Raw genomic sequence first — 14,685 nt, 5'->3', positions numbered from 1 at the left:
AATAATAACCAGTAACTCTGTTTCTACAGAAGCCGATCGCATTGTTGGAGGACAAAACGCTGTCATTACGCAATGGCCGTGGCAGGTCAGCTTGCGGTACAATTCCCTGCACGCGTGCGGTGCGTCTCTGATCTCTGCACAGTGGGTCTTGTCAGCGGCCCACTGCTTCCCACCGTAAGTGTCCCATGTGTGAGGGCATGGCTGTCTCTCCCTCTCCCTCTCCCCGTCCCCCCGTCCCTCCTCTATCTGCCTTGAAGATCTCACACCCTATTTACTTATGTGTGTCGGGGTTACTGGATCTATAAAGTGCGTGTGTGTTTTATAGCTGGATCCAGAAAAAGCTGGAACATACTAAGGACCAGATTTATCAACGAGTGATCTACTTGTTTCCGATTCGATGGAATTACTTTTTTCCATCGAATACCGGAAATTCGATGGTTGTCAGCCATTGGCAGCAGCTTTCCGATGTCCATCCAATGGCTGGCTGCACGGGGGCCAGTGGGAGAATAGATGTTGTGTGACATCTATTCAGTGTTAGGAGCAGCCCAACATCTTGGAGAGTGCTGGGCACACCCCCAGAGTGACGTGACTGGGGGTGTCACGAGGCTCTGCCCCGTTCAGTGGCTTCTGCACCAGTCATATAAATAGTTTTATACATCAAATTCTTTTGATGTGATGGTTAGTTACCATCGCATCGAAAGTTTCAATGGTGGAAGCCCAGCCATCATATGATGGTGGGCTTCCGATGTCCATCCCTACTTGTTATCACTTGTTACTGATCTTGTCACGTGCCTGAAAAATCACAGGAGCTGATTGGTTGGAGCACCATTTAAGAGGAGCGATAACAAGTATATCACTCATTGATAAATCTGCCCCTGAATACATATATGCGTTAATTTAACTGACTTTCATGCTCTTCCATCTATAAAGGATTTTTTTTTAACCTTTGGTGACTGGTAACACGAATGCCCTGACCTATTTTCCCTCTCTTTCCCAGAGAACACGAGGATCAAGGTTATGACGTGGTCGTTGGAACAACTGCCCTGAAAGCCACGGACTCCACTGTCCAGTCAGTGCTGGTGGACGTTGTGTACAAGTACCCTGGGTATACCACGGACGCTTATTCCTGGGATATCGCCCTCATCAAGCTTAAGTCTCCCGTGGTCTTCAGTGATGCAGTAAAGCCCATTAAGCTGCCATCCGCCAACGTCCAGTTCCCAGCCGGGATGACCTGCTCGGTCACCGGATGGGGAAATATTCAACACTCAGGTAAAGTCTCTGTAAAATGACAGTAGAGATGGATGTGGCTGTGTCTGGTTATGGAGAAAGTCATACTTTACCATTCCTCCAACCAAGTGATTTTCAACTCGTGGCGCACTGAACAAGATGCCAAGGCGCACCATGTTTTTTTAATTTTTTTAAACAAGATCTTCTCTTTACAATGCCCTTTAATCACATTGTGTCTTCTCTGTGCCTGGTGCCACCAGTGTCTGTCCCAGCCAGTGGCTTGTCTGCACCGCCTAGCCCGGGCAGGCCATTGTGTGTCCCAGCCAGTACCTTCTCTGCAGCGCCTAGCCCGGGCAGGCCATTGTGTGTGTCCCAGCCAGTGGCTTCTCTGCACCGCCTAGCCCGGGCAGGCCATTGTGTGTGTCCCAGCCAGTGGCTTCTCTGCACCGCCTAGCCCGGGCAGGCCATTGTGTGTGTCCCAGCCAGTGCCTTCTCTGCAACGCCTAGCCTGGGCAGGCCATTGTGTGTCCCAGCCAGTACCTTCTCTGCAGCGCCTAGCCCGGGCAGGCCATTGTGTGTGTCCCAGCCAGTGGCTTCTCTGCACCGCCTAGCCCGGGCAGGCCATTGTGTGTCCCAGCCAGTGCCTTCTCTGTGCCGCCTAGCCCGGCAGGCCATTGTGTGTCCCAGCCAGTGGCTTCTCTGCACCGCCTAGCCCGGGCAGGCCATTGTGTGTGTGTGTGTCCCAGCCAGTGCCTTCTCTGTGCCGCCTAGCCCGGGCAGGCCATTGTGTGTCCCAGCCAGTGCCTTCTCTGCACCGCCTAGCCCGGGCAGGCCATTGTGTGTGTCCCAGCCAGTGCCTTCTCTGTGCCGCCTAGCCCGGGCAGGCCATTGTGTGTCCCAGCCAGTGCCTTCTCTGCACCGCCTAGCCCGGGCAGGCCATTGTGTGTGTCCCAGCCAGTGCCTTCTCTGCACCGCCTAGCCCGGGCAGGCCATTGTGTGTGTCCCAGCCAGTGGCTTCTCTGCACCGCCTAGCCCGGGCAGGCCATTGTGTGTGTCCCAGCCAGTGCCTTCTCTGCACCGCCTAGCCCGGGCAGGCCATTGTGTGTGTCCCAGCCAGTGGCTTGTCTGCACCGCCTAGCCCGCGCAGGCCATTGTGTGTCCCAGCCAGTGCCTTCTCTGCACCGCCTAGCCCGGGCAGGCCATTGTGTGTGTCCCAGCCAGTGCCTTCTCTGCAGCGCCTAGCCCGGGCAGGCCATTGTGTGTGTCCCAGCCAGTGGCTTGTCTGCACCGCCTAGCCCGCGCAGGCCATTGTGTGTCCCAGCCAGTGCCTTCTCTGCACCGCCTAGCCCGGGCAGGCCATTGTGTGTGTCCCAGCCAGTGGCTTGTCTGCACCGCCTAGCCCGCGCAGGCCATTGTGTGTCCCAGCCAGTGCCCTCTCTGCAGCGCCTAGCCCGGGCAGGCCATTGTGTGTGCCTGGGGCCAGTCTGGTTTGTGCTGCTGGGTCACGGATGGAAATAACCGCTCTGCAGAAAGTTTCCTCAAAACGAAAGGGAAAAATTAAGAAACCAATAAATTGTTTGATTAATCTATTTGTTTGTTTTAATCTTAAACTAGCAGCCTGGGCCTTGTAGTTGCACAACAGCTGGAGCGCTGATGGCTATAATATGTAACGCTGGTGTTATTTTCTGTCTCTGCAGTTACTCTGCCAGACCCACAAACCCTGCAGGTGGGAGAAGTCACCATCATTAGCAGGAGGACCTGCAATTGTCTGAATCACATCAATCCTACGTCTGGCACACCGCCGTCCATCCAGCCAGACATGATGTGCGCGGGAACCGTAGCCGGGTCTGTCGATGCCTGCCAGGTACGTGGGGAGCTCATGGAATATATCGGTGAATTCTCTTTGAGGTACATTAGAAACATTGCAGGGCCTCTAAGCAGACCGCATATAACTGTAGTGGCAAACGCAGGATTTCTACAGGGGGGTTTCCAAATGCTTGATTTTTAAGCAAGTGTGGCCAGTCCATGAAGAGGACATAATCGGCACTTATCCATCTATAATATACCTCGTATGAAGGTATGAAATAATTCTGACATATACAGGACCAGCGATCACAGTAAGCCATTAGATGCAGCAGTAGGGTCCTCACAACACTGCCCACACCGGTCTGTGCTTTGTGTCTAAAGGGTAGAAACATCGGTTTGATTTTTTTTTCTGAGCTGTGTTAGGGAGTTTATAGTAAGATAAAGCACCAGTGTCTCTAGTGAGATGGGGGGAACCGCACAACCTTCTGTCGTACTCAATGGAGGTGTTAATGGGATCTGTAAAATGAGGGTGCACTGTACTAATTGCAAAATAAAATTTGTGTTCATTGTTGTTAAATGTGTAAATAGGTGAAGATGATAGATCAGGGTCAAAATAAAACCTACAGCAATAACCGCAGCAATCTCTCAGGCTAATGCTTTATTGCGTCTTTATTTCAGGGTGACTCAGGCGGTCCCCTCTCCTGTCACACAAATAACAACTGGTACCAGGCCGGAATTGTCAGCTGGGGAGAGGAGTGCGGGACACCAAACAGACCCGGCGTCTATATCTCGCTCTCAGCCTACAGCGAGTGGATTAGGGGCTACGTCTCAGACGCTCAGATTGATGACTTCGTAGTCGAAACGCCACCACTGGCAGATGGCGAGACCGGATGCACCGCGGCAGATGGCATCATTTACCCATACCCTAATGGTGCCTCGGTTGTCCTGGTCACCTTCGCCACCCTTCCGCTGTACTGGCTGACGGCTTACCTCCTCACCAACTTATAGACAGCTCACACTTTGTCCTGAAACCAGGTCTTCCAATGTAAAGTCTATGTGATCTTGTTAAGATACCAGATTTCTCCTTACTGTAATCACTGTCCAGCTCAATCATTAGACTTAACTCTCCCATCCCTTCCTGTACAGCTCTCTACGTTATGTGGTAGGAGGTCTTTCGCTCCAAATGCTACAGCGGAGACCCTCCTGTCTAACTCCCAGGAGAGGGAAATGGCAGCCATCTACTGTTTGTAAAGGCGTTGTAATTGTTACTATAACAGACTGACACCAGATGTGAGGCCCTGTTCCTTCCCCATGCTTACCCTACTGCCCCGTTTACTAATCATAATAAACCCCAGTGTCTGTAATTACTGGTATTGCAATCATAAAAGCATTTTGTGCCTTATAATCCGCACTGGTTCCTAGTGAATGGCTCTGCCAAGTGCTGGAGGTAACACATTTATACACCGGCCTGCTGGGAAGTGTTGCGCTCATATGGATTATATGCGGAGCTTAGTGTTTCTCAGCTATGTTTCTTTTCTAGTCACAGGAAGTTATAGACAACCTTTGAGTATCTGTGGAGCTATTATCGCTGCTGTTAAAAAAAAAAAAAAGAGGTGTTTGATCCCGAGACAACAGGACTCCGCCATGGCAACCACACAATGTCTGCAACCCATGTTACAGAGCGCAATTTCAGAGTGTAGGCTACATCTATATATGTTCTGTAATTATGGCCGTTAGCCTATAATGTCAGACGAATGCTTCCATTTTTTTTTTGACAAAGAAATCGCCAAAATCCTAGTTAATATAGAGGCACCTTTGCTGAAGAAAATCACTTTAAAACGGGTTTGAGCTTAGACGCGAACATGCTGTAAATGGGCTGGTCACTGAATGCCAAGGTGCTTGTGGCCTGCCTGCATTTCCTCGTATGACCTGCAGGTGTCACTCCTGCTAACAGTGTCCAAAAAGAGCATAAAGGTCTCCACAATGGAGAACATACAGGTCAGTGTTTCCCAAATCCGCTCCTCGGGGACCAGCAGGCTTCAGTTTTCCAGATCGTCCCACAGACTCCTAAGGGCATTAGTTTCCCAAGACCAGAATTGGGAAATATTGTGAGAAGGAAAATGTGCGTATTTCAGAAACGCAGATTATCGGCTTAATCCAGCACTGACACTTGTAATGTGAAGTGGCCGTAAACACTCCATTGTTCTGGTCGCTCACAAGCTGGAGCCAGATCCTGTGTTAGCATTAAAGCTGAATTACCAGCTAGGACAGAGTTTCCCAACCTCCGCCATCCATGCTCGAGTCCAGATGGCTAAATCAAATTGACGGAGGTACTAAATGAAGTCACCTGTGCTCAAGCATGGATATCCTATAAACCCTGGACGGTAATGGCAGAGTTTGGGAACCTCTGAGCTAGGAGAATATCCTCATAGGCAGCCACTTTCCTAAGACGGGCCTGGGAGTTTGCTAGGTGCAGCTAGTGGGGGCTTAGAACTTCTGTAATCCAAAAATCGGGAACTTTGTTTTGTTGTTCAACATAAAATGGCTGCAAAGGGGACTTTGTGGGAGGGAGAGCTAGTCACACACAGGTATAGTATGGGCTTTCCCTCAAACCACCTGCTACCCTGGCTACTTACAAAAATATAGTGTAGTGTAGATTTATATTGGAACTACACAAAAACTCTATTTCATAACCCCCCCTATAAGGTATGCATTCATACATGTGAGTGATAAATCCGTGTTCTGAGGGGACTATACCGTGCCTTATCATGGAGGACGCTGAAAAAGTTATTTAAGCTGCAAATGGACTCTCGGAAACACAGATAACAGATGCACGTCCTGGCCTGATCATCAGGGAGATGGTACAGTTAGAGGGGGGTTGGGTATGATATCCCAGCTGTTGGGATGCCGCTGGTCGTAATACCGACACCCATAGGACGCTATGGGAAGTACTTTTCCAACCTCTATCATAACCTCCCCCCTCTAGTACCTAAACCTAACCTCCCCACACCCTAAACCTCCGTGGTGCCTAACCCAAACCCTCCCCCTAGTGCCTAACCCCGCTAGCTAATGCTATATTCCCCTAATACCCCAATACTTACCGTCGGGATACTGGTGCCAGGATCCCAACCTGTCGGGATTTCAGCGCCGGTATTAAGACTGTCGGCGTTCCGCATGCGGACTACATCCCGTTAGAGGCCATCCTGGCAGCTTAGAACCATTTTCAGGCTGGTAGATAATGTATTTTTGAAGACCTCACCACCTCCATCCAGAGGATATATATATAGTGTAACAATAGAACAGGCTACGCTAAGCAAACCCAGTCACCTTTGTAAATGAAGAGAGAATCGGAGCTCAGACCAGGGTGACATTTATTACATGTATCAGGGGAAGATATATCCACAGCTACCTGTATATCAGGGAGTATAAGAGTAACAGCCCCCTATATGGCACTCTTCCCGCATTACACATCCCCGACCGCTCCCAGTAACCCTGCCACACGCGGGGGTGGTGGGCGACGGCTCTCACTATTCCTAACTCTGAAATCTGTTTTCATAAGAAAAAATTATTTTTTTGTAAAAAATGTCTTGTAAACAGAAATAAAATGTTTGTTACTCTCTCTATGGTACAGAATATTATTTCCAGACCGACTACACATCTCCTGCTCAGGGCGAGTGGCAGGAAATCCGGTACGTGTGGGGCACAGGCCTTCATGCTGCAGGGAAACTTTCCGAGCCTCCACCAAACGATCGCCTCATTTTTTGGAGACCTTCATTAGCTTGTGCTTTGGCGGTGCCCACTTCAGGTTCAGGGAATCCACTGGGGAAGAGGGAAAACAAAAGTATTAGTGAGGGGCGGAAACCTAACCAGAGAGTGGCTCAAGTAACGCCAGCTGTGCACTGGCACTATGAGCCTAACGCCACCAGAAGAAACCCTGGCGCTACAACTTTCATAATGTGGATATTTACCAGAACACACAAGTGATAAGGCAAACGCCTTACACACCGTAAGGACTGGAATACATGTCCTATTACACGGCTCCTTGGAGGCCTGGGGCCTGTAGGAAGCTCTCATCCTTCAGGCTTGTGTCATTACAGAGGCACAGAACAGCTGACATCTAACACCCATAAAATACACCGCAAGGGAGCGTATTACCCCATATATAAAATGTTTACTTGTGTGCACGTAATACATTAATAAGAAATCAGCTGTACAGTAGGGTATGAGCCTGGTCACATGATGAGAATACCACTGACTGGTACCTAGTGTTCACTCTAGCTCCAGCGACAGGCAGGGCACCGGAGCTAGAGGGCAACTTTGTGAGCGCCGAAGGCGCGTGTGTGGCTATAAGACGCGTCCCCTCTTTCGTCATACTTGGGGGTGTGCCCGGCACTTACGGACACACCGGGTAGCCCCCAAGCGCTGCAGACTGGGAGAGTAGATGCCAGGCGAATGCGCCCGGCTTCTATTCTCCGGCGGTGACCGGGTCACCACACATTTCTCCAGTGTCCCGCGGGTGAAGACTGCACGCGCAGGCTGTGAGGGCAGGGCGCTTTTTGCCCTCATTCTGGAGGGCAAGGCGTCACACCCTGCTAAAACAGCTTAGCGGGAATGCTAGGTACCCACAGTGACCAATCACAGATCAGCATTGGTCTACTTTTAACTAGATCATAGACAGAGGACAGGGTGCAGAGAGGTTACAGCGACACCACAGACTGACGGGACTGGGTGCAGAGAGGTTACAGCGACACCACAGACTGACGGGACTGGGTGCAGAGGGGTTACAGCGACACCACAGACTGACGGGACTGGTGGCAGAGGGCTACAGCCACACCACAGACTGACGGGACTGGTTACAGCGACACCACAGACTGACGGGACTGGGTGCAGAGAGGTTACAGCGACACCACAGACTGACGGGACTAGGTGCAAGGGCTACAGCGACACCACAGACTGACGGGACTGGGGGCAGAGGGGTTACAGCGACACCACAGACTGACTGGACTAGGTGCAGAGAGGTTACAGCGACACCACAGACTGACGGGACTAGGTGCAAGGGCTACAGCGACACCACAGACTGACGGGACTGGGGGCAGAGGGGTTACAGCGACACCACAGACTGACTGGACTAGGTGCAAGGGCTACAGCGACACCACAGACTGACGGGACTAGGTGCAAGGGCTACAGCGACACCACAGACTGACGGGACTGGGGGCAGAGGGGTTACAGCGACACCACAGACTGACTGGACTAGGTGCAGAGAGGTTACAGCGACACCACAGACTGACGGGACTGGGGGCAGAGGGGTTACAGCGACACCACAGACTGACGGGACTAGGTGCAAGGGCTACAGCGACACCACAGACTGACGGGACTGGGGGCAGAGGGGTTACAGCGACACCACAGACTGACTGGACTAGGTGCAGAGAGGTTACAGCGACACCACAGACTGACGGGACTGGGGGCAGAGGGGTTACAGCGACACCACAGACTGACGGGACTAGGTGCAGAGAGGTTACAGCGACACCACAGACTGACGGGACTAGGTGCAAGGGCTACAGCGACACCACAGACTGACGGGACTGGGGGCAGAGGGGTTACAGCGACACCACAGACTGACTGGACTAGGTGCAGAGAGGTTACAGCGACACCACAGACTGACGGGACTGGGGCCAGAGGGGTTACAGCGACACCACAGACTGACGGGACTGGTGGCAGAGGGCTACGGCCACACCACAGACTGACGGGACTGGTTACAGCGACACCACAGACTGACGGGACTGGGTGCAGAGGGGTTACAGCGACACCACAGACTGACGGGACTGGTTACAGCGACACCACAGACTGACGGGACTGGGTGCAGAGAGGTTACAGCGACACCACAGACTGACGGGACTGGTGGCAGAGGGCTACAGCCACACCACAGACTGACGGGACTGGTTACAGCGACACCACAGACTGACGGGACTGGGTGCAGAGGGGTTACAGCGACACCACAGACTGATGGGACTGGGTGCAGAGGGGTTACAGCGACACCACAGACTGACGGGACTGGTTACAGCGACAGCACAGACTGACGGGACTGGGTGCAGAGGGGTTACAGCGACACCACAGACTGACGGGACTGGTTACAGCGACAGCACAGACTGACGGGACTGGGTGCAGAGGGGTTACAGCGACACCACAGACTGACGGGACTGGTTACAGCGACACCACAGACTGACGGGACTGGTGGCAGAGGGCTACAGCCACACCACAGACTGACGGGACTGGTGGCAGAGGGCTACAGCCACACCACAGACTGACGGGACTGGTTACAGCGACACCACAGACTGACGGGACTGGGTGCAGAGGGGTTACAGCGACACCACAGACTGACGGGACTGGTTACAGCGACACCACAGACTGACGGGACTGGGTGCAGAGGGGTTACAGCGACACCACAGACTGACGGGACTGGTTACAGCGACAGCACAGACTGACGGGACTGGGTGCAGAGGGGTTACAGCGACACCACAGACTGACGGGACTGGTTACAGCGACACCACAGACTGACGGGACTGGGTGCAGAGGGGTTACAGCGACACCACAGACTGACGGGACTGGGTGCAGAGAGGTTACAGCGACACCACAGACTGACGGGACTGGTTACAGCGACAGCACAGACTGACGGGACTGGGTGCAGAGAGGTTACAGCGACACCACAGACTGACGGGACTGGTGGAAGAGGGCTACAGCCACACCACAGACTGACGGGACTGGTGGCAGAGGGCTACAGCCACACCACAGACTGACGGGACTGGTTACAGTGACACCACAGACTGTCGGGACTGGGTGCAGAGGGGTTACAGCGACACCACAGACTGACGGGACTGGGTGCAGAGGGGTTACAGCAACACCACAGACTGACGGGACTGGTTACAGCGACACCACAGACTGACGGGACTGGGTGCAGAGGGGTTACAGTGACACCACAGACTGACGGGACTGGGTGCAGAGGGGTTACAGTGACACCACAGACTGACGGGACTGGGTGCAGAGGGGTTACAGCGACACCACAGACTGACGGGACTGGGTGCAGCGACACCACAGACTGACGGGACTGGGGGCAGAGGGGTTACAGCGACACCACAGACTGACGGGACTGGGTGCAGAGAGGTTACAGCGACACCACAGACTGACGGGACTGGGTGCAGAGGGGTTACAGCGACACCACAGACTGACGGGACTGGGTGCAGAGGGGTTACAGCGACACCACAGACTGACGGGACTGGGTGCAGAGGTTTAGAGCCTGGCATGTAACACTACCTGACCTGTAATGGGGGGTTTCTTGTACTGTGCGCTCTTGAGATGTTCCTCCACTAGTTTGGGGGTGACACAGATAACATGCTGTCCTTTCCAATATTTCACCATGTTCAGCGATTGGAGGGTCCCGATGATGTCATTCTGCGTTATACTTGTCATACGGCTGAAAGGAAAGATGTGCTGTTATTACAGTGTGGGCAAAGTATAGGAGGTTGAGCAGCCACTGGCTAGGGACAGCACGCCTCACCTGAGGTCCTTGATGGAGAGGGTCCCTCTGAAGTCCCGTAAGATCTCCAGCAGAACCCAGGACCAGTAGCTGCGGTAGCTGAGCTTGCCCAGGTCGGACAGCGGCTTCTCGGGGGATCCCACAGTGTTTTCTAGCTTGGAGAGCTCATAACCTGTGTTGTGGGGACATTTAAATCGGCTCAGTAACAAGAACCACATATTACATTATTTCTACAGACCATATCCAATGCCTTGCTAAAATCCCAACAGAAAAATATCCCCCGGCGCTGTATAAAAGTACTGCCTGAGGAAGTGGTCAGCAATCCATGAAACGCGTCACTTTTGGCCATCACACAGTGAGATTATGGATTTCAAATGAAATTTTTACATTTATTAATTCTTATTTTAATCATTGAATTGGCCTTTTTTAATATGATTATAGTGTAAGATTGTTAACATCTTCTGATACCGATTCTATGTACTATTATCATGTGAGCCCATCATAGGAGCCCATCACTCCAGTACCCACTGGTACATTTGAAACAATATCTGAATCTAAAACACAGTAGTTACTGATACGGTCTGTCAACTGTATTGGAGTATGAACACTCGAGGACACAGATGGTAATCATTCAATAAAGAACAATTTGACGCTTACTTGCAATACTGAACATTTATTTTTGCCATACTACAGGTCATGATATATGTAAGTAAAAAGAGGTCCCAGAGTTGGTTTGTGACTTGCCATGTACCGGGGTTTTAAAGGTGCCTATACACTAGACGACTCTCAAACCATGCGATGTCGTCCACGATTTCCCTTGATCTCCCCGGCACTCCCGGACATATATGTGCAATCTGACCAATCATGCGTCCTTAACGATTTCCAATGATTCGGTAACGAGATTGCCAGATCTTACGGCGTGTAGGCAAGATCTGAGCATATGACAAACAACCCGCGCATGGGGATAGTTACCGTTCATGGACTCTACACGATTTGTCGTTTCAATAGGTTCGAAATCAGCCAAAATCTCGCAAACAAATTGTGTAGTGTGTGTAGGCACTTTTAGACAGCGCAGAGGATGGTTTGTTGTTTTAGAGGCTTCTTTTCTCCTTAAAGGTGGCAGAGTCTTATTAACCCACACGGACCTTTAGGGGTGCCAACCGTATTCTTAGATTACTTAATAAACTCTCGCCAAGCTACATCCGCCTCACTGGATCACAGAACCATAAAAAGATCCACTAATTTGTTTGACAATCTAGCAGCAAATCCTGGCAGCCTTAGATCTTATCTGTTGGCACTACATAAGTCAACTATTTTATTTTTCTATAAAGCAATTCTATTACAGTATATACTCGAGTATAAGCCGAGTTTTTCAGCACATTTTTCGTGCTGAAAAAGCACCCCCTCGGCTTATACTCGAGTGAAGTGTAGCGCTGACCGGACGGAGTTCGGTCAGCGCTACACAGTGCCAAACACACAGCCGCCGGAGCCGGCAGCTGTGTGTTTGTTGTATTCAGCAGCTGATGAGGGTCTGTCAGACTCATCGGCTGCTGCTGCTCCCTCTGCGGGAGCCATCTTCCGGCTCCCGCAGTGGGTAATGGGAGAGACGTCATGAGTAATGACGTCTCTCCCATGCAAAGCGGCCGGAGGAGCTGATAGTGGGGGTTTCAGGCAAGTGATTTTTTTTATTTTTTATTACGTTTCTCTCTACTGGGGGCACTACCAGGGGGGGATTACTACAGGGGGCACTAAAAGGGGGGATTACCACTGGGTGTACTACCAGGAGGGGATTACTACTGGGGCACTAAAAGGGGGGATTACCACTGGGGGAACTACCAGGGGGGGGATTACTACTAGGGGCACTAAAAGGGCAGGATTACCACTGGGGGCACTAAAAAGGGGGGGATTACTACTGGGGGCACTAAAAGGGGGTGGGGGGGATTACTACTGGGGGCACTAAAGGGGGGGGGAGATTACTACTGGGGGCACTAAAAGGTGGGGGGATTACTACTGGGGGCACTACCAGCTGCTGCATTTCCCACCCTAGGCTTATACTCGAGTCAATAAGTTTTCCCAGTTTTTTGTGGTAAAAGTGGGTACCTCGGCTTATATTCGGGTTGACTTATACTCGAGTATATACGGTAATTTCCCTACAGTTTAGGAGAGAGGCAGGTACTCCCTACCACCTTTGTTGTAGAGTGGAAATACAATGGTCTCCTATCCCCTATTGTTCCCCTCAGCATCAATGCCAGGGCTACTCCTAGTTCTGGTCTACTCCTGGATGGATGCCATCTGTACCCATTAACATCTACATCACCTACAGCATCACCCACCCTGTGGCAGATGTACTAATCTCTGGAAGGTGATAAATTGGAGAGTGATAATGTACCAACCAATCAGCTCCTGTCATTTCTCAAACAGAGCCTGTAAAAGGTGCCCACACACATACCGATGTGATCTCAATCACACGATGTGTACGATTTCCCCCTGAACTCTCCCCGGGAGCTCCCTGGCAGTCCTGCACACGATTTGGTCTGAAAATGCTGCCAATGTGACACACGATCTATCGCGCCTCCTAACTACTCCAGTGCATCCTGACTTGAGATTGTCAGATCTGCCCTACAGCACGGCAGATCTGAAGATGCGATGGACGCGCATCTTGATCGTGAGCTGGGACTCACGATTTCCTCACGATTTGGCCATATTTTACACGATCAGTCGTTCCAATGCGTCGGAATCTGCCAGATCGGGTAAAATTTCGCTAGTGTGGGCACCTTAACATGACAGTTAGGAGCTGAGTGGCTGGTAGATGATCACTCTCTAATATGTCATTTTCCAGAACTTAGTACATCTCCCCCCCACAGTTCCATAAACCCACATCCAATAGGAGACCACAGGAGGAGCGTGTCACTTACTGAAGGCGATGAGAAACTTCCCATAGCCGCGTCTCTGGTACGGAGGGAGGGTTAAGATACAAGCCACGTTGTTTCCGTCTGGGGACTCTTTCTCCTGAAATCGGAGAGGTTATCTCAAATCACTCACCATCCGATAAATGGGGGGGTCAGGCCAATTTACAAATGATACTGTAGTTACCTTAGAGAAGTACCCTACAATGTGAGCCCCCTGCCGGTCCACTTCCGTCAAGATGTAGAAGACGAAGGGCTCCACGTCGAAGTACAACGTCTTGTGGTCCAGGAAGAGCTTGGCCAGGAGGCACAGGTTCTGGCAATAGATTTTGTGGTCCTTCCCGTCCACCTCGTATACGGATATGTTGTTCTTTCTGTATATCTCCTTCCCTGGGGGCTGCCGCCACTGGCACAGTCCCTGGAGGAAGAAGATGTGGCCCATGTGTAGAAAAGCAGAATATTGTCCATGCGTGACCTATACGCAGGCGCTTGGAAGGACAGACACTCCTGCAGACCATCTATTTATGGCATTATTCGTCAGGAGACACAAATCCTATTAAATAACTGGGAACTAGAGCGTTTTCCAAGGCTTGCTACTTGCTACTGACAGTAAGTTACCAACGGCAGGGCAGGTTCTTACAAGGTGGTACCGATAGCTCTTCTCAAACTTCATGTACTTCAGGCAGTACTCGCACACCCATAGTTTAGGCTGCTTCCCATAATCCTCTGGGAAGGGGGAAAAGTACCAGGCGTCAATCTCGTAGTTCCCGATGTGGATCTTGTCCACGTACTTCACTTTCGTGATCTAGGTTTTAAATGAACAAAGTGAAATAAAAGACTTGGTCAGACAGTATATTGGGTGTGAGATAAGTCCATCAGAGAAACCGATACAGATGTAGCATTGAACACACGGGCCCCGCTGACTAGAGCGGAGTCGCAACGCAGAGCGGCACTAGTGTCACACGTACCGCCTCGTGCTCCTTCTCCAGCGCAGCCGTCGTGGGATCCATCTCCGCATAGGTCTGGGGAAGAGAGTGTGGAGAAGTGAGTTATGGGGGAACACTGACGCCACGAAGCCTCACTGAACACTACAGCAGGACTAGGCCTCTCCGGGCTGCCCGCTGCTTTTGGGCAAGCTGGTGCTATTAGTTTAATAGTAGCTAACTACAGCAAACTGGCAGTGAGGAGTGTATACCCACATTACCTTCATGTGTT

The 14,685-nt window shown here is 51.4% G+C and overlaps 2 protein-coding genes across 2 annotated transcripts in view; one reads left to right on the top strand and one right to left on the bottom strand.

The window, feature by feature from the left end:
• The window catches only part of LOC148431002 (prostasin-like), a 23,894-nt gene extending 17,240 nt beyond the window's left edge, over positions 1–6,654 (top strand). The window contains exons 3-6 of the mRNA XM_088466392.1: positions 30–174; positions 998–1,269; positions 2,925–3,091; positions 3,712–6,654. Of these exons, the coding sequence (XP_088322518.1) occupies positions 30–174; positions 998–1,269; positions 2,925–3,091; positions 3,712–4,041 (914 nt within the window). The 3' untranslated portion in view covers positions 4,042–6,654. The remainder of the gene's footprint in view (positions 1–29; positions 175–997; positions 1,270–2,924; positions 3,092–3,711) is intronic.
• LOC148431001 (histone acetyltransferase KAT8) overlaps positions 6,104–14,685 on the bottom strand; it is a 23,229-nt gene continuing 14,647 nt past the window's right edge. Inside the window, exons 5-11 of the mRNA XM_088466391.1 lie at positions 14,439–14,492; positions 14,111–14,275; positions 13,658–13,888; positions 13,480–13,573; positions 10,586–10,736; positions 10,347–10,501; positions 6,104–6,852 (exon numbers count right to left, since the gene is read on the bottom strand). Coding sequence (XP_088322517.1) covers positions 6,788–6,852; positions 10,347–10,501; positions 10,586–10,736; positions 13,480–13,573; positions 13,658–13,888; positions 14,111–14,275; positions 14,439–14,492 — 915 coding nt within the window. The 3' untranslated portion in view covers positions 6,104–6,787. The remainder of the gene's footprint in view (positions 6,853–10,346; positions 10,502–10,585; positions 10,737–13,479; positions 13,574–13,657; positions 13,889–14,110; positions 14,276–14,438; positions 14,493–14,685) is intronic.

The sequence above is a fragment of the Taudactylus pleione genome, unplaced genomic scaffold (genome assembly GCF_031769625.1).
Source record: "Taudactylus pleione unplaced genomic scaffold, aTauple2 ptg003012l, whole genome shotgun sequence".
NCBI classification, from domain to species: Eukaryota; Metazoa; Chordata; class Amphibia; order Anura; family Myobatrachidae; genus Taudactylus; species Taudactylus pleione.
This window is presented reverse-complemented; position numbering and strand designations above follow the sequence as displayed.